This window comes from Eptatretus burgeri, chromosome 2 (assembly GCF_056783735.1).
Source record: "Eptatretus burgeri isolate ZD-2024b chromosome 2, Ebu_testis_v1, whole genome shotgun sequence".
Taxonomy (NCBI): domain Eukaryota; kingdom Metazoa; phylum Chordata; class Myxini; order Myxiniformes; family Myxinidae; genus Eptatretus; species Eptatretus burgeri.
This window is the reverse complement of record NC_140962.1, coordinates 124693348-124713709: the sequence shown is the minus strand read 5'-3', so window position 1 is coordinate 124713709 and position 20362 is coordinate 124693348. Positions and strand designations below refer to the sequence as shown.

The following is a 20362-nucleotide window of genomic DNA, read 5'->3' as shown; positions in this document are numbered from 1 at the left end:
CGGAGAAATGACAATATCCTTAGTCGTTCAATAAAAATTTTGGAAAACACTTTGAGCAAAAGCCAGTTTACCCCGACGACGAAGGATCAATTGTCCTCGCTAACTACGGCAGTGAATCATACTTCATTCAACGTTCCATTGAATTAATCCAGGTGTTCAAAATAAGACCCATGAAGGTGCATTGCCGACAAAATGCGATTTGTATTCATATTGCCTCGCAATGATTGATCAAGTACATGCTGTGCCTTTTGCATTGAACACCTTGGCAGGCAGTACAAAGAGAGCAACACTCACCAAACCGCTTTCAATCTCCTGTGGTGTGTGTGGGTTGTACCAGGGCTCCCCATGCCATGGGTCCACACGTCCACTGTATTTGAGGATAATGCCAAGCAAAGCTTCAACCACCAGCAGGCATAGGTACACCAGCAAATAAGTGTTCATTGATCTGAGGAAATAATATTCAGTTAACTCGATCAGCAGGAATCAAAACCGAGCATATGGCCACATGATTGGAGTTGCAGACAGCATAGGAAAGCAAAGCAATGCCCATGAAAGATTTGAGGGGTAGGCCGCCGACACCAAAGGAGAGCAAATTGATGCCCCTGCTCAAAGGAAGGCAGCAGGCTCCTGTTTATTGTGAGCTGTTTGAAAAGGCCATGGCAAGCTCAAAAGTTTCTTTAAAAGGAGGAACATGGGATGTGACTGTGGAGTATGCGTCCCTGGCCGGATATCTCAGAGGCAGCAGACTGCCCTTTGAGCCATTTACACTGGTTCTCATTTCTGTGATTTGCTTCTCAAATGTGACAACTGAAACTAATTTCTCATTAAAATAGCATATTCAATGATACACATTAAAAAAAAAGTGATTACTGCCTTTATTGCGTTATTCTTTGAAGTGACAGTCCGATGGAAAAACAGCAGCACTGTCACTACTCGAGAGAGGATGGCCGAGAGGTACACACACACACACACACACACACACACACACACACACACACACACACACACACACACACACACACACCTCTAAGCTGTCGAACCCGAGTTTGAATCTCTGCTCAGCTATAAACTGTCATCCCGGTGTTTCACAGGCAAGGTGATTCATTAATGTGTGTGCCGTCCCATGGATGGATGTTAAACTGAGCATCACACCTGCCGGGATTCGTTGATGGACGTTAAAGTTCCCATGGTGTCCTTCGTGAAGAGTTGGCGAGCTGTCGCCTGCACCATGAACAAATTCCAAATTCCTGCCCTAACCCACAGAGGGCATTGCATCAGCAGCACAGTTGCACCCTCAGCCAATGATGCTACCCCACAGCCTTGTGCAGCGTATGAAGCAAGAATACCACTCTAGACTTTGTTGATAACAACAGGATTTCACACTTCAAATGCACCCATTTAAGCCACAAATAACAATCATAATAATAATATAATAAATGTTTATAAATATATAACTTGGATGCATGATGAGGCCATTCGGCATATTAAACCCGTGCTATGATTGCCAACATATGGTTGTTTTTCCGTGCTCCATCTTTTTAAATGCTACGTTGTGCAAGGATGCAGCACATTCCATTTTAAATGTCTTTTGTACGACTCGGCCAGGGTGCGGTTTGCTGGAGGTGTAAAGAAATCCATTTGGGAAAGATCTGAATCACCAACTCTCAACAAAAATGGCGGTTTGCGATTTCATCCATCACGTACGTGAGACAAGGCTACAAACATCTCTTCCACGCCATCTGCAACCGTCACGTGATGCCCGGATTGGTCAAAATACCAACTCACCCTCGCACCGGTGGAGGACATGTGGCGATTCTCAAGCTTCTTCCTCACTTCAACGTATGCCATGACCAAGGCGAGTGGATACTCGCCAAAGTGTCGGCTTCACCGACCAGCAAGTCTAGTTTTCTTCAATTACAAACTTTTACTGTTTTAATTTTACTCAATGAATAATAACAAACTGCATCGATTTAGCTTTCAAGAATAATTATTTGATTAAAAAAAAAAATTCAACAAGAGGAGGGAAAAAAAAAAAAAGGAAAAATTAGAAATATTATGAAACAAAAATTACCCCCGTGTGGGGGTGACGGTCATCTCTATAACACCACAAGTTCTCAATGTTCAGTTATGACCGAAGAGTACTGCGCAGCTGGACCTGCACAGTTTGGTTAAAGATGACTCGGCATTTTGACGCGCGCGCACGAAATTATATTTTGAAAATAAATGCCCGGGTTTTGAAACTTTCGCACCTTCGGCGGAAAATGTTTAAATATACAAGGTCAGCTGCTATGCAATGACACCATTCACTAACTTTTACCATGCCCAGTAGAGAATATATAACCTCCTGAAGGTAGGGCAGTTTTTGCAAACTTTGAAGTCACGTGACGCGAAAACGAAAGCGAAATTCGAAAATCCGTCCCGACCAAATTTAGATATTGTCCCACCGATTCATTTGCTTCAATCAAATTCAAGATCGCTTGAGAAATGGCGGAGGACATAGAATTTGAAAACCGTCATTTTCGCAACTTCAAAGGCCTCGTGACCTTGACCTTGACCTTCGGTGACCTTGAAAGTCATACCATCGTGTACGTCTCATCGACCTCTATCAGGATCACTAATGACCTTGTAACTTTGAGATCTCCCGCTTCAACTTCATTGTGAACGGACGGACAATCGAAGGACATTGACACCCATATTATTAGGTCATGCTCGAAGAGATGACCTAAAAAGTGATTTGTACATGTACAACTCATCAAAACCAAAACCATCCCAACATTTCACCATTACAATACAATAAAAATAATAAATGGTCCTTCCAAACCAACCAAGACCTTTACACTGTGAATGCCTTTCATCTGTGTATGTACGATACTCTCAAAGTTCGACTTACCTCTCCACAACGGAGCGTTTCTGTGATTTTGATCGATAGTTTAGTGACATCTTGGTGTCCATACCCGTATGTACTGCGATCCCTAGAAGTACATGCAATCAGCCTGATCAGATGAGAGCTGCTCACTTGCAAATGCTGACATCATCAACAGTAGGAAAGATCTGTCTGTTCCAAGTGTTATTAAAAAAAACAAGTTGAACTAGAAGGGCACTCGGTAGAGCGCATACCTCCGCCACGTAACACCTGATCCACGAGAACACATCAGGCCCAATACATTTTTGAAATATAATGGTACATTTCGTTTTTGGCCCTTTCTCTCAATGGTGAAGAATCACTTTAAAAATTAAGTAATTCTCCGATCCAGGTCCAGATCTTCCCCAAAATTTAATCAATTTGTCATGGTCACACATCCAACCTGTCCACAACTTTTTGAGATTATTGTGCTATATATTAGTTTGGCCCGATCTCTCAATGGTGAAGAATCACTTTAAAAAAAATTATCGGATCCGGATCCGGATTCGGATCTTCACCAAAATCCAATCAGTTCGTCCTCGTCACACACCCAACCTGTCCACATAATTTCATCCGGATCCGACAACAACTTTTTGAGATATCCCACACAGAAACAGAAAAACAAACAAAGACAGAAAGGGTTGAAAACATAACCTCCTTCACCTTCGGTGGTGGAAGTAAAAATACTTAAGTAAAGTGATTTAATAAATATTGTTACATTGGAGGGTATAAGGTAGCATGTTACATTAACGTGCTCCGTGTCGATAAGAACATTTTCTGTGTCACCAAAGACCCGTCATAGGTCTTTAAAATGATATCGGGGATTGATATCGCACCACGGCGAGCAGATCTCCAGCCCACCACACAGACCGGCGAGGAGCATGGACCAGTCCATAGTTGTGGCACCCGAGCAGAGAGGTGAAGCATCAAACAGGGTGAAAAGAGAGCTTGACATGCAGAAAAGAGCTTGAAGGACGGTAAATGAAGGGTGGCAAAGGAGCGTGAAAGACAGCAAAGGAACGTGAAGAGTGGCCAAAAACGAGAGATAGAGATAGAGATAGAGATAGAGAGAGAGAGAGAGAGATAGAGATAGAGAGAGAGAGAGAGAGCAGCACATGTCGAGGCCGATTATCTCCTCCCCCACGACCAAAACCCATGCCCCTGAATATTCCTTGCTCAAAGTTCGGCACCGAGCAGTGAGGTGACTAACACCAGCCCCGTGGTGACATCGCATGGATGCGAGATCGTCAGCGACGCTGCCCGAAACAATGACACAAAGCCTCGTAGCATGCCAATGGCAGCACACCATCGTGGGTCCTGGTAATAGCCAGCACTGTACCGGTCATCTTGTAGCATGAGAACAGTCCGTGGGGGTGTCGGGAACAAGGGATGTTATCGGCCCAAACATGAACTGGCAACATGAAAAATCATGTCCTGGTCCTGGCTTCGCGTTCCTTCTTCTTCGCTGGCTCTTCCTCTTCCTCTGTACTCGTCTGCTCTGGCAGCTGTGGAGGCTGGGTCTTGGCTCGTTCTCTACTCGCGGTTTGGCGGGCGGCCTGTCCACGGAGGTACGGACGGGAGGCGCGGCACGAGCTCGCAGACCACGAGAGGAGTCGGGGCCAGGCGCGACCACGCCGACGGTCGTGGGAGGAGGGGATGACGCGCCCAGGGAAGTTGCAACTTCCTTTTCTTTTGGGGTTTTGTGTAAATGTCTGTGGGTGGCGCTAGTCCGTGAAGTAGAAACTGTGCAAGTGTTAGCGTGTGTAAATAATTGCCCCCTTTTATTCGGTTGTAGCTCTGCATAGTGTTTTTGCTCTTGTTGCATTTTGACTGTATGGCTGTATATACGTGCTTGTCTGTGTGTGTGTGTGTGTGTGTCAATAAAGTGCATTGTGTGAACTGTTTTCCTGTTTCGCTTCGTCTTTTCCTTTCATTGAATCTCCATCTTGCATCACGTAAGGGATTCGTAGTGGGTTTCAACATCCCGGTAATTAATCGGAACCGTCAAGGCCGACGATAACTCCGCTCGGTTATCCCTGTAATACGGAACGAACCGCTTAAGCGGTTTGTGTCCGGAGTCGGCCTGTGGCGTGGTACAACTCCTCGGAACGCTACTCGCGCAAGTACTGAGGTAAATCGACCATTCGGAGATCGGATCCTATTTCGCGCGGGTAGAATGCGGACCGAGTTGTGGTGAGGTTAAACCCCCACCCGTGACTGGCTCCGGGCGGTAGTTCCCGGAGGGTCACGACTGAATTGTCCGTCCGGTGAGCGACGCGTCGCGATTCGAGTTACGTGGCCGATCGCACGCCGGCGGGCGCAAATTCGCAACAATATGTAATAACAGGACATCTTCACTCCAACGGGACCTTGGTTACAAAAATAAATGATGTCATCAACGTAAACACACAGACCATGATAACTAAACATACTACCCAACATGTACCCCCTCCAACGTAACAGCATTTTAATAGAGCATCTGTACAATGAAAAGTTTCAGCAGCATGAAGGATGACCCTTGTGCCTATGACCTACCAAAAATGAATGGGGTGTCCTTTAATCTGGCTCCACGTACCAGCAGGTTCTCTGGACCAAGGGACCTAAATACATAGAGAAAGCCCAGCCAATTAAATCCTGACAATGATCAATAAAATAATATGGCACTATACTTCCGAATGTTACAACAGCTTGACAAAATAAAAAGAGGCATTATTATTCTCATTACAAGTACCCTATGATTTAGACTAGAGGCATGGCATGGCATAGTGGACCACACCATCATTTTGGAAAAAGTTAAGCCAATTGTCCTGCTTTTCTTTCATATAAACTTTTGCTTCAAAAAATATTAATTGTGCCGCCCTGAAGAAAACGAACGAGTTCAAAACTGTTTGTTAGCTTACTCGGGTCCTTTTCTCGATGATGTATATTGCGATGGTAGAGCTGCTTCTGTGGGCATAAGATGTATCCCTTTAACCAGATCATCAGTTTGTATTCTATTTTGAATACTAAACTGGATCGGCCAGCTGCTGCTTTGCTCTCAACAAAAAGGTCATGAACTTTGAGTAAAAGATCAATTCTGTGTCTCTGGACATAGCCTGGGCTAATTGCATTGCCTGGTACACCGTTCTGTCACATTTTGTCCAACGCCACCTTCATTCCTGACTCATGGACTTCCCCTTTATGTTTGAACAGCATACAACTCTCAACATTATATGTTCATCTCCTCTTACAGGAGAGGGCAGAGTTCCTCGCGGTTGCCTCTTGGGTATACTTGTGCTTCTTGTCTCTGATTCACTTGGAAATGCTTCAAAAACACTTTGCAGGTCATTACACATTTTACTGAACAATTTCATGTTTTATTTCTATACTGGTAGTAGCCACATCCCTATCAGCCCAGCTGGAAAAGATGGAATGCTTGTCTAACATTTAGAATACCGTATATCACTTAACCCAGGAAAACCTCTCATTCTACTGGGATATCTTCAGAAGGACTGTGACACGAACCAATCTATCTATTTCCATGGATAGCCCCTGGAAAGTTCAGTCTCGTGAACTTCTATACCTCAAACATCAACTACAACATCTAGGTTGACGATATAGCAAAGCTGCCCTCCAAAGTTAGCGACCAACTGGACATCGTCCATCATTCCAAATAATTCCATGAAAAATCAGAACGGTTCCTCAGCATACAAAGCCACTGTCTGTAGCTCAGTCGAATACCGCTGTCCACTATGGGCTGGCACATGAGCATCCTGACGATGTGGAATCGAAAGTTCTCAGCATTATTGGCATCTCCCACGATGAGGCTGAAGCACACGACCTGTTGCACTCAAAATGTCTATGGGATGGTGGCCTCTTTTAATTTTTTTTTTTTTTCAAACTGCCTCGCCTCTGGTCTGCTCTCTCAACCTTCCAACCCTACCAAGTTCCTCTTGGATGCACACATTCTTCCAGGAACCAATTCCCGATTACATTCGGAAAATCCAGGCTTACTGCCCAACTCAACTCTTTTGTTGCTGAAAATCTCCGCAACTGCCTTCCAGGGTGGTTCAACCACACTTTTCCTTCAAGGGATTCAAGCAGGTGGACTATCATCTCATGTCACCACCCTTCCCCCACTCAAACATGCTGCACCTACTTGCCCATGATCTTTTTTTACTCCTATAACCCAACCTAACCCACTCTCTTACTTTCAGGTTAGTGTATTTCATGCTCTACATTCCTTCACTTGCTTATGTCCAGTTGTGTCCCAGTGTCGGTGTCGAGGCTTTTTATCCCCTCGGTCCCCTTGGTGTCCCATGAGCCCAAATATTGTACATCTTTTTTTATTAAATTCAGTGAATAACCTTTTTCCTCAACACAAGGATAATGCCTCTCTTCAGGATAGTCATGTTAAATGCATTTAAACATCTGCAGAATCACATATGCCTGGTGTTGGCTTTATGGTTGGGGTGGTGTGCTTGGGATCCTCGGATCCTGAGTTCAAATCCTGCTCGGTTGTTGAATTCATACCACGTGGGGTTGACTCTGCCTGTCATCCTTCCGAGGTCGGCAAAATGAGTGCCAGCTTGCTGGTGTCCTGTGTCGGAGTGGCGACCCGTCCAGGATTGTGCCCGATAGCCAAGGATACTCACATGGATTTTGCAGAAATCAACAAAAAGGTGAAGTTTATGATATTTAATCAAGGAAAAACAAATTGGGCAAATTGGGCGATCAACAGCTGTGATACGTCTGGCATGACATGCAAAAGAGAGGTACACCGATTCTCATGGTGAGCACTACTGTAACACAGCAACAATCTTGTCACCCACCTTATGACAGGCTGCTCATCCACAAGTGCGTGATCAAACGTTATCGTCCCTTCAAACCTGAAAAAGACAAGTGAAACTACCATTATAAAAAGTTTTTTTTAAAATAATATTAATAATAAAAACTCTTCTGAGTTCTCCTTTAATCACTTGTCAATGGTGAAGTTCAATGAACCATCATCTTGAACCAGTTTATGCACATGTACATCTCAGTTGTCGCATTCTGAGCAACCACACACCAAATGATTTGAAACATGGTCTTCACTTAATAATGTTTGTTTTTTATATTTTTACTGCAATATCATGCAGGTTATTTTGAATGAGGATTTAATTGCAAAATGTATTTTATCAGGTGCAAACATTGGCAGGGTGGTGCAAGAGGGAGCACACCTCCCTTGAAACCTTCTTGTCTGGGTTTGAATCTCAATGAAACGAAAAACCGTCAAATTGGTGCTTCGCAGGCAGGACATCGCGTCACAAAGTGTTGCATCCCTAGAATGGCCGGTAAGCTAGGGGTCCCCCATTTCCTCACATTAGCAGGTGGACTTTGACGGTCGCACGGTGTCTTTCATGAAGAAAAAGCTAATCAACACTCGCATCATGTCCAAGTTCCAAATTCCTGCTACTATCAGTCAAATGTCAAGCCTGGCAAACCCGTTTGTGAAATACTTGGATTTAAAAAAAAACAAGGGGTTTCCCCAAGAACAAGGGAATAATTGGCCTTTTAAAAAAAGTATGGTAGTAGTCCTAGTCGTAGTCGTCTTGATTAGGCGCAAGGAATCAACGTTATCAATATCCTTAATTCAATTGGGCAAGATTGGAGGATGCTCTCCACTAACTTCACACAATCAGCTGTTTTGAGCATGGCAACCGGAAAGTTTGAGAACTATCCAATCGGTAAGTAATTTATCAAGGTTGCACATTCTCTGCTCTCTTCCACATCTATGCAGAAGCAATCGTTCAATAATCTTGGGATAGTTGAGATGCAGGTCTTCTGATTGGAATTGAGAGCACAATGTCCATCACTTTTGTTGATGATGAACTTTTGAACAGTTGATCGTGTAGCTGTTAGTAGACAAGTTAGCTTGTAAGGCTGAATAATTTGAAAGGATAATTAATTGCAACAAGACAAAGGGTGATGTGAATTTATATTTCTGGCCCTATTCTTAGGATTCAGCAAAAAAAAGGTTTTCTTTGATGCAGGTCTTCTTTTGAGCACCTCGGTACAAGCATCTCAGATGATTGCAGATGCTCAAGGATAGTGAGCGAAACCTGCAATACTCTTAGAACATGTTTGGTCAAACTCCCATCGCTGGTTCACAAGTTAGCGCGGTCACAGAATTTTTACCCCATGGGACCTCTGACCATTGACCTCTTCACCCCATAATCTTAGCAGTTCATCCTTCCATCATTATGCATACCAGTACCAAGTTTGACCGAGATCCCTTCAGCTGTTCTCAAGTCATCGCAGTAACGAAAACCCATCACGGACGCACAGAAGGACGGACAACATGAAAGCACAGACATCGTCGTGGAGGTCATTGCACATCGTTGTCTCTATTGAAAGAGGAGCTTTCAAGAAAAATATAGTTCTCCCGACAAGTAATCCGGAACAATCTTTTAAGAAGCATCGAAAGATGGATTTTATCTCGAGTGAAGTTCTCTGGCGTGTGACAACAATAAATGTTAGGAAATTAGAGATGAAGAAGTGAGCAGCCTTTGATATGCAGAAGAACGATGAAAAATTAGTTGGGGAGGTAAGGATGACTTATTAGACAAAGAATGGAGAACCTTACTGCATTTTAAAGGGGGAAATTGTTGCAGGTATAGCAGTAAAGGTGTTGGCAGCCCAACTTTGTTCTGGGTTACATGACTAATGGACGTGCTTTTCGCAGAGCGCACAAGGGGAAGAAATCAGTGAAGGTTCGAGTAAAACTTCAGCATTCCTACATCTTTACCCATCATGCTCGCAAGCAGACTAAAATGACCGACATAGTGAGAGCTCTCCAAAAGGAATCGTGATACATTAACAAACAATAAGCAACAAATCAATAATACTGCCCAATAAAATGAGTTCCGACTGGCATCTGCAAGAATTGGAGATTACCCTCTTTGATTATCCCTCACAAGAGATCCACCAAACTACAAAGTGCTGCCTCAAAAAAATAAATGAATGAAAACACCAACTTGTAGAGATCTGCATCAGGGGGCTGGCATTCAATGTTTGCGGAGAATCCAGAGAGATCCACCGCATTGGCGATCCGAGGAGCGCGTGCTGGAACAAACCGTGTCTGCACACAAAACAGCATTCACAGTTGCATTGCTTGACAAACTAATTCACAACGTAGTCTCGCGATGAAATTGTCGAAAAAAGCCGATAGGACGAAGGATATTCACCAAGAGCTCAACATAATAACGTGAAATCTGTGCCAGATAAGACCAAACAGCTGATGATGCAGTCGGGTTCATCACCTTGTAGTCCGATTCTCCGTCGAGACTAGCAGTTGTGATGTAGCACCAGTCAAACCCTGAGCTTGGGTCTGACTGTTCATCATGTGGTTGGTCAACTCCTCCGGAGGATGACAACAGTATCAGGTCACAGGGGAAAATCTCATTCGATCGCACGTAAACAATATCTCCAACCTGTGAATTGACATGGAACAGTATTGTTACCACTAATGCTGTAGAAACTGGAATCGGCCAGTCTGGTTGAAGTATCTGTATGTTTGAATAAGTGTGTCGAAGGGCTGGAAAGCCACTGGTGGAACATGCACTTAAACTCTTTCACATTCTCATGTCGAAACATTATTCTTACACATCCACAAAATCAAATCTCTGCGCTGTTAAACGGGTTTTCTGTGTCAAGAACCAGCACTGAAGCATAACAGTAGCATCGTCACACAATCCAAGCATAAATACAAAACTTCTGAAATGACGTATGAATGATAAATTAGTGTGTGTGTGTGTGTGTGTGTGTGTGTGTGTGTGTGTGTGTGTGTGTGTGTGTGTGTGTGTGTGTGTGTGTGTGTGTGTGTGTGTGTGTGTGTGTGTGTGTGCGCACACAATGCTTCAGCTATGCTCTCAGGGCACTTTTAACGTGCCGTTGCTCGTGCAAAAATCTGTGATTCAAATATAGGCCAGTCATTTTAGCCTCATATTTGGCCAAACTTGGAACAAATTACAACAGAATTTTTTCCACCACAATGCATTTCTTTGAGGTCCCTAGAACACCATACTAAAAGTCCCAAAAAATCCCTATAGGGGAAAGACGTCTAATTTGCATAAATCCAAGATGGCTACCAAATTCAATATTTCAATATATTTTTATTGTATTTTTTCAGCTTATCAACTACCTGACAGAAAGGTCCCTTTTTGTTGAGAATGAGTCACTGTTTAACATAGCTAATGGCATGACAGCCCAGGAAGGAGTCAACGTTGAAAGATCAAGAGAAATTGGAGAAAAGGTTCTCTCCTCAATGTTGGGCAAATCTGTAGAAGCTTTCAAATTCCGCAAAGCTGACCAAGCAGTCACGTTAGCATCACGATCAACTGTAAAGGTCTTGGGTAAATCTGTTACTGTAGATCCCCAGCTGTTATTTCAGCGACTGATTACTGTTCGAGACCGCTACCAAGATGTGCCATCTCTGTTCCAGTATGAACTCTGTAGTTACCCCCTGCATTGTTTGAATCATCTTGTCTCCCTCTGCAGCCAAAGAAGGCAGTCCTTGCGGATACCCTTTGGAAAGCTGTGCCAGAAGAGCAACGCAAACCCAGCGGAGATGTCCAGTACGTTCTTGATGGCGGAGCATTGCTTCATAGAGTGCCATGGCCTCGAGGATCTACTTTTGAGAGTGTGCGCCAGCTATATGTTAGATATGTGACACAGAAATATGGTCCTGCTGCCATTGTGTTTGATGGATATAGCGATGATCCAACGATTAAAGATGCCACCTACCTTAGGAGAACAGCAAATTGTGCAGGAGTTGAAGTGCACTTCACAGGTGGCATGGTTCTCCAATCTAAGAAAGAGGAGTTTCTGAACAACAAAGCCAACAAGCAGCGCTTCATATGCTTTGTAAGTGACAAACTGGAAAGAGCAGGATGCAGCGTTGACCATGCGAAGGACGATGCTGATGTCCTTATCGTCCAGACAGCTGTTGCATCTGCCAGAAGCAAGGATACTGTTGTAATAGGAGATGACACAGACTTGCTAGTTCTTCTGCTTCATCATGCTGAAATGAATGCACACGAGCTTTTCTTGAGATCTGAGTCAAAGAAATCAGCTCCACAACAAACCAGATCATGGTGCATCAAGCAAACAAAGGGGTCACTAGGCCCTCACATATGTGATCATATCCTCTTCATTCACGCCTTCCTCGGCTGCGATGTGACATCACGTCCATTTGGATTGGGGAAAGGCTTAGCTGTAAAGGAGATAAAGAAAGCGAAATTCCGTGAACAAGCTGAGGTCTTCAACTCTGTAGAAGCAGCAAAAGATGAGCTGGTGGTAGCTGGAGAAAAGGCACTTGTATCCCTGTATGGTGGTGGAGATGAACGACTCGACGCTCTACGCTACAGAAAGTTTTGTGAGAAAATCTCCAAGGGAAAATCTCATGTGGAGCCCCAAACTTTGCCACCAACATCTGCAGCTGCCGTTTATCACAGCCTTCGTGTTTATTTCCAGATAATGCAGTGGAAAGGAACAAACAGAACTATGAAGCCAGGAGAATGGGGCTGGCATGTCGTAGATGGTAAATATCTACCTAAGCAGACTGACAAATCTCCAGCACCAGCTGAACTACTGAATGTCATATGCTGTGGCTGCAAGACTCAATGCAGCACAAACAGGTGCACATGTCGTCACCACGGCCTCCTCTGTAGTGATGTGTGCACAGAATGCAGAGGAATAAGCTGCAGGAATTCTGAAGCACCAGACTTAAGTAACAATTGATAGATATTACCTGCACAAGAGGTGTAAAGAACAGACATCCTACAGTAAGGGCAATCTAAAAACCAAAGTATAGTTACAGGGGCAGGACTTCAAGGGGAGCATCAGAAGTGGCTTGAATTAATAAAAATAAAATGTGGTATTAATAGATTATAATTTTTGTAATCCTTTTATTGCAATAATTCATAAAATGTGGACACCAAGCCCAGGTTTCATGTCTTTCAACAAGGTACAGGGCATACATTTAATTGATGTAAGAATGACTCAGAAAGAAAACAGTGACTGACTTTTTTATACTTAATTAGAAGTGACATTTTAGTTGATAAAGAGTTCTTTCAATGTACATCGATGCTTTATTAATCGATGTGCCCACTGTCCATGTTAAATATTGTATGATAACAGGGTGACTGATGATTCTACAATGCCTTTGTATGATTGCTGTTGTACATTCCACACCATACTTCGATATTTAATCATCCAGTAACCACCGAATCCATTCATAACATATACAAAATTGTAAAATTTTAAATTCAAGTAAAAACAGTGTCGCACTTCTTTGGTTGAAATTTCTTTGAAATGATTGTTGTTAGTTTTCATAGAGTTTCCCATATTTAAATGAAAATAATTATCATTGCTATAGCACCCTCTTACCCACAATATACTGAAGCTCCCCTTTAAATCAGATGATTATATCTTATTTCTAGTGGTCTCTTTATATCATCATGCCATGCAACTCTTTTGGTGCCATAATTTGCTGAAGTAAAGAGATTTTCTTTAACTAAAAATTAATTTAAAGATTATTTATAATTAAAACCAGCCTATAATAGGATCAGCATATGCATTCGGCGGCCATTTTGAAAATATGCTAATTAATATGCAAATGAACCTGTCATCAAATCAAATTGTAACCTTTTCCAAATGAAAGCCCAAGGGCAAAAACCCCACTCTAGAACTTTAAAACATTCAAATTGCCCTTCTACAAGTCACATTATACCAAATTATTGAATTTTGGCGGCCATTTTGGATTTATGCAAATTAGCCGTCTTTCCTCTATCAGGATTTTTTGGGACTTTTAGTATGTTGTTTTGGGGACCTCAAAGAAATGCATTGTGGTGGAAAAAATTCTGTTGTAATTTGTTCCAATTAAAAGTTAAAATGACTGGACTAATAGTCTTTGAAACATCATTTTGACGATAGAGTGCAAATTTCAAAATGGTTAACCACAGTTGTTCCATTCCCAAACATGCGCATGTATGTATGCACCCACACTTCCAACTTTTACCAACAGATGCAAAAATGAAAAAAAAAAAAAGTCATTTATCAGATTGTCGACCTGGCATCAAACAAAATATATGGATTTATAACAGCCCTCACAACCAACACAGCTCCCACTCCCCTCCCCCAACACGATTAATAATAAATATCATTTTAAGCTTATCCTGGTCATTCATAAGCCCAGGTATATCCTCCCCATCAGTGTTCAGAAGCACCAAATCCAGATACACAGTTTATTCACTGGTCATGATCCATCGGGGGTTTGTGGAGCATACACACGGTGAGCTGAGGAAGTTTCTCCAACTCTTTTGTTGTGCAGAAGGCACAACCTTTTCTCTCAGGTACATTTCCAACTATTTCCGGCTTCAAAGCTTTGTTTTTCACTCACAGAAACTTAGTTGAGCTATTTCATGTTACAATCCTCATCTCGCACATACAATACATGTCCCACCACCCTGAGGACCCCAGTTTCCTGTGGTTTTTGCACGTGTGCACCGAGAATTCTGGGACGGATGTCATTTTCAAAGTCGTGTATTGACGAGGGCTCGCTGCATGCTGGTGTTTCTAAAATCTTGCGTTTACGTTGATCGTTTATACAACCAAGTACATCTATACAACAGACAGAGACAGGCAGACAGACAGAGAGAGACAGACAGAGACAGACAGACAGACAGAGACAGAGAGAGAGAGACAGACAGACAGACAGAGAGAGAGAGACAGAGACAGACAGAGAGAGAGACAGAGACAGACAGAGAGAGAGACAGAGACAGACAGAGAGAGAGACAGAGACAGACAGACAGAGAGAGAGACAGACAGACAGAGAGAGAGACAGACAGACAGAGAGAGAGACAGACAGACAGAGAGAGAGAGACAGAGAGACAGACAGACAGACAGACAGAGAGAGACAGAGACAGAGAGAGACAGAGAGAGACAGAGACAGAGACAGAGAGAGACAGAGACAGAGAGAGACAGAGACAGAGACAGAGACAGAGACAGAGGCTTTTCAGCTGATGCACAGTATTACATCACTCCACACATGATACCAAGCTTTGCCTTTTGTTTTGTGTGACAACATGCTGTCACCAATCATGATAATGTTTTCAACCATTAATGTTTATTGATTCTACTTAATTTAAGCATCTGCTTCAAATGTGCACTCTTTCACCATGCACTTTGGTTTCAGCAAATAATCTTGTTCCTGATTAAAATGCCCACTCAGCCTTGATAAAATGAACATACACAAGGCAATGGGGGCCACTGCACCATGTGGAATGATGGTTTTTCCAAAGACAGAATATCGTAGCCGTTTTAACATCGCATTCACAACACAAACAATCTTTGACTTCCCACGTCCTTCCTTCCATGCGACCACTCACCAACTCCTCCAAATCAAACGCCATCATCAGCTCACTCACTCACTCAACAACCAATGTTTTAAAACTTAAATCAAGGTTGTTTTATTCTTCTCTGCATTTTCATCACCTTGCACTTTGTTACTTTCTACTTTACAAGATCGAGAAATACTTTCATGTTTTGCTTGGTCTTGCTGGCTCCAGGCTCATCTCATGCCCACTATGTCCACACACTCCTCGGAGCTAATCTAATGTGCATCAGCTGTTTATCCAACTGTAAATTACATTCAACTTGAAGCCTTCAACAGTTGTTGCATCCCTCGACTTCATAAAAGAAACACTTTGAAACATCAAGCTAGTCTGTTTATTGTCGCCGACGCGTACCTTAATGTTGCAGGAGCGCGTTTGCACAAGATGTCCATTCTTGACCGTGAGAACGAGTGCATTGTTCACTTTGCGGTCAGCCAAGTGCCTCAACCAGTCCTCATAACCCTGCATGCAAAAAAAACAATTGACAATGCATGAAGCAGGTTCATTGCCACAGAGGAGACAGAAATAATCCTCGATGCACTAAAATAGTCCCAGGCTTGAGATTATAGATAAATCGACCAATAAACTAGAAGGGCACTCGGTGGAGCGCATACCTCCGCCATGCAATGCCTGATCCATGAGAACATATCAGGCCCAATCAATACATTTTTGAAATATCATGCTACGTATCGTTTTTGGCCCAATCTCTCAATGGTGAAGAACCACTTATAAAATTAAACAACTCTCATATCCAGATTCAGATCTTCACCAAAATCGAATCATTTCGTCCTTGTCACACACCACACACACACACACACATACACACACACACACACACACACACACAACATGTCCACAATTTCATCCAAATCCGTCCACAACTTTTTGAGATATCCTGCACACAAACAGAGACAGACAGACAGAAAGGGCCGAAAACATAACCTCCTTCACCTTCGGTGGCAGAGGTAATGAATAGATACACAAGCAAAGACAAGGAAAGACCAAGTTTCCGACCTTAAAAGAGACGAACCTGTTTGATAGCTGTAACAGAGATGACAAAGAGTAGAGGGAGGCCACTGGTGACTGGGCTGGTGGGAGTGTCAACCAACAACTTTCGGAAGGACAAAAGGAACACTCCAGTTAGCGCATTACATGGTGATTCACCTAAAAATTTGAAAAGGCATTGAATGTATTATTTATTTATACCCTGCATGGAAAACTTTAGTCGCATCATGGGACAGCCATCCATTAATGATCAAGTACAAATGGACTGAAGGTTTTCTCACCTGGATGAGGAAGACGATGAGGAAATAAAAGTTTGCGATCCTACGGAACTGCTCGAAGAGATTCTTCGGGATGAAGTTGAATACCGTGTACTGCAACGTCAGACAGGTAAAACGGTGCAACATAAAATGGATAAAAACACCAACACAAACAAAAGGAGGTACAAAGGGGAACACCAAAACAGAAGTGGCAAAAACTATAAAAAAAAAATAAAAATAAAAAACATCACTGGATGAGCCATGATGGCAATGTTTACATTATTAACTTATACTTACATTTTTTAACTTTTACGATTAACTTGTACTTACCAGCGATTTATTTTGTCCTCCAGAGCGCTACAGCATCCCATGTTTAATAATTTCGCTGTGAGGCTTGGGCAACCACAATAGGCCTCTTTGTCCAGCAGATAAGTGACCAAAACTAAGTGGATTGTTCACACTGTGATAAAAGCATCAAATTTGGCCAATTTGGACACGGGCTTTCATAGGGGGATCGAGTCCAATCGCAAATTGTTCCCCAATGGTGATTTTATCAATTTCCAAAATGGCTTCCAGATGAAAATTTGCATGCTTCATATCCCAGGTTGAAAGTCAAAGAGAAAGTTGGTTTTGGTGGTTAAACCGACATTTACAGGGGCAAGGAATCTCGTGGAGATCGTCTGGGTTCATTTCACGGCATCGATCAGTCATATTCAGATCTCAACAGCGATGTAATGGACTTCACTGCTTGGACAGGTGAGCAATCTGCGATGTACGCGCATTTCAAATTCTGGTCCACTTCCCTTGAGCTTTAAATCGCAGTCATGGAATTTGTCAGATCACTACGAGAGGGAGGCTTTCAGCGATTTGTACAAACACTTGACAAATTAGTTCCATGGATGTTTGCTTTTGATGCCTTCCTGTCAATATCAGAGACATAACTCTACAAGATCGAAGCATACTGCAATCTTTGCTGAATTCCGGTAAGTCCAAACGTGTGTTCTCCTTCACAGCATTCCATCAGAACCGTGATCAAGAAAAGGAGGTCATCAAAGGTATTATTGGAGAGTCGTCTGCCTCACTGAAGATCCAACTGATTTCAGGTGTTGGATGGCAGCAGGACCTGAAGTTGTGCGAGCTGTACAAGTTTGAGGCTACATTTCTGACTCCACTGACAGATAATACCATGAGCAGATTCCAAGTGTGCAGCAGACATTTCCCAAAGATTTTCAAGCTCGAGTATCAATTATGGACAAAATGGGCAATCCTTCCACTGAAGACAGCACAGATCTGTTGGTATTAGACAATCGGAATATCATGCCAGATGACATGGGGGAATCTGTGCAACATGCACAGCAGATAGGCCAGTTACAACACGATACATTTGTGGATGAGAGACTTGAATACCAGTCACAGATACAATCCACAGGAACAAGCTTTCGTTACTTGCGACGTCACGGATTACTCACAGTAAAACTAAAACACGAGTATCCTCATTACAGAGTGCCTGCATTCTGTTTGCAAGACTATACACATTGGATGTCAAACCAGAGATGGAAACCTGGAAGAACGATTTAGACATGAGAACCAAATCTGTCCACCCATGCCGGGACAGTCTTACACGGGCAAAGCATGAGTTTATAAGAAATCAGAACCAGTCAGGTTGCTGGAAATGGATGCAACATTAGACCATCCAGATGTGGAAATGAAAACTCTTGATTGTGCTGCATTCATGAAGCTGTTACGAGGAAAGTGCAACACATTTCAGGGTAATGCAACAACCGCCTTACTTCCCTATGTTGTGAAACAAACCCAGAATATCAAGCGATTGGACTTTGTATGGGATATGTGCATTGTAAACAGCTTAAAGCGGAGCACTCGAGAAAACAGAGGTTAAGGTGTTCGGAGACGGGTTTTCCCCAATGCTGGTAATCCCAGGAAAGTGGCAAAACAAGACAGAACTGGAAGGACACTCGGGAGAGCACACAACTCCGCCACGTAATGCCTGATCCACGAGAACATATCGGGCCCAATACATTTTTTGAAATATCTTGCGAGATATTGTTTTTGGCCCTAATCTCCCATTGGTGAAGAATCACTTTAAAAATAAAATAATTCTCGTATCCAAATCCGGATTCGGATCTTCACAAAAAAAAAATCGAATCAATTTGTCCTTGCGACACACCCAACCTGCCCACCAAGTTTCGTCCGAATCCGTCCACAGCTTTTTGAAATATCCTGCACACAGATAGACAAACAGGCAACAAACAAACAGACAGACAGAGAGGGGTGAAAACATAACCTCCTTCACCTTCGGTGGCGAAGGTAACTCGAATGGCACTCGATGGAGCCCATACCCCGCTGAACAGTTTACGTTTTGTATCCCACTGGGAGGCCAGATCCGCATCCGGACCTTCACCAAAATCTAATCGGCTTGTTCTTGTCACCGACCCAACTCATCCACCGAGTTGTGTCAAAATCCGTGTAGGACCTTTTGAGATATTGTGCCGTGTATCATTTTTGGCCACATCTTTCGACGGTGAAGAATCGCTTCAAAAATTCTCATATCCAGATCTGGACCCGGATGTTCACCAAAATCTAATCAATTCGTCCTGGTCACACACCAAACGTGTCCACCAAATTTCATCCAAATCGGTCAACTTTTTTGAGATATTCTGCTGACAGACAGACAGACAGACAGCGTTGAAAACATAACCTCCATCCACCTTCGGTGGCAGAAGTAATTATTTGCATTTCTTGCCAACGCATTTTGGGATCTCTTGAAGTGGAGGGAGTAAAAGTGATCAGCACCCACAATGATGATGTCGTTAGATCTCCACTCCCGTTGATAAGTTGGGTATGTACAATGTAACCATGAAGTGGCAGACACCAGAGTCACCCTCCATGCAGCACATGGAGTCGGACAAGGCTACAACAAAGTCATAATCAAAACTGTTGACCATGCACAAAGACTGGACGTTGAATAATTGTGGGTGGCCTTTGGCACAGGGAAATGTTTCAGATCCATCCCAACCCGCATCATTATTCCTGCTCTTGGCCCAACTCATCCACCACATGGATACATGTGCCTTTCTTCCGTGCTGTAACTCATCCGGGTGTGATACCGTGTCTGCCTTTGCAGGTGGCGGGAAGCAAAGTGCATTTGAGACGTGGAAGGCATATCCAGATGTTACACCAGCATTGTGTACCGTCAGCAGTGCCACATTCGAGCTGTGACGAACACCGTTTTGTTGTGGAACGTTTTTGTTGTGTTGCTGCGCAGTCGAACCTGCCCGCTTCAAAAAGTGAATGAAGCACGCCAATCACTCTTTGCTCAAGGCACCAAGCCAATTGAACATATCCGCCAATTCAAGCAGCTCTTTTGGAACAGATGAAGAAAGCAACCCACCAAGCCAGATATATCTGGGGTTGTGACTCTGCAAGAACCAAGACCAGGTGACTGGGGATGAAGACCGTCTGGTGAAAGCTGGACTCCAATGTGGACCACTCTGCCAGAAGTACCCCAAAACACGTCATGAGCCAATTCACTGTGGCTGCAAAAAATGTTTACACAGTACAGTACTTTTCAAATGCCACAGAGCTTTGTCTGCGATGCACAGCCCTCTGCTGTTGTGCAAGAAATGGTCACCAAGACTAAATGTCATCCGATATGTTGACTGGGATTTGTACATTACTGTAAAAGAGGACATTTTCATGCTGCATCAATTTTCGCGTATTTCGCATTACGACGGAGAAGCACGAATTTAATAACGCGTGAATATATT

At 43.2% G+C, this 20362-nt stretch overlaps 1 protein-coding gene across 2 annotated transcripts in view; it reads right to left on the bottom strand.

Moving 5' to 3' along the window:
- The window catches only part of LOC147032996 (phospholipid-transporting ATPase IF-like), a 140944-nt gene that overhangs the window by 107789 nt on the left and 12793 nt on the right, over positions 1-20362 (bottom strand). For both annotated transcript variants that reach the window (XM_085871099.1, XM_085871098.1), the window contains exons 3-11: positions 16602-16691; positions 16346-16426; positions 15670-15777; positions 10183-10353; positions 9898-10001; positions 7714-7770; positions 5438-5502; positions 2891-2972; positions 295-445 (exon numbers count right to left, since the gene is read on the bottom strand). In XM_085871099.1, coding sequence (XP_085727225.1) covers positions 295-445; positions 2891-2972; positions 5438-5502; positions 7714-7770; positions 9898-10001; positions 10183-10353; positions 15670-15777; positions 16346-16426; positions 16602-16691 — 909 coding nt within the window. The remainder of the gene's footprint in view (positions 1-294; positions 446-2890; positions 2973-5437; positions 5503-7713; positions 7771-9897; positions 10002-10182; positions 10354-15669; positions 15778-16345; positions 16427-16601; positions 16692-20362) is intronic.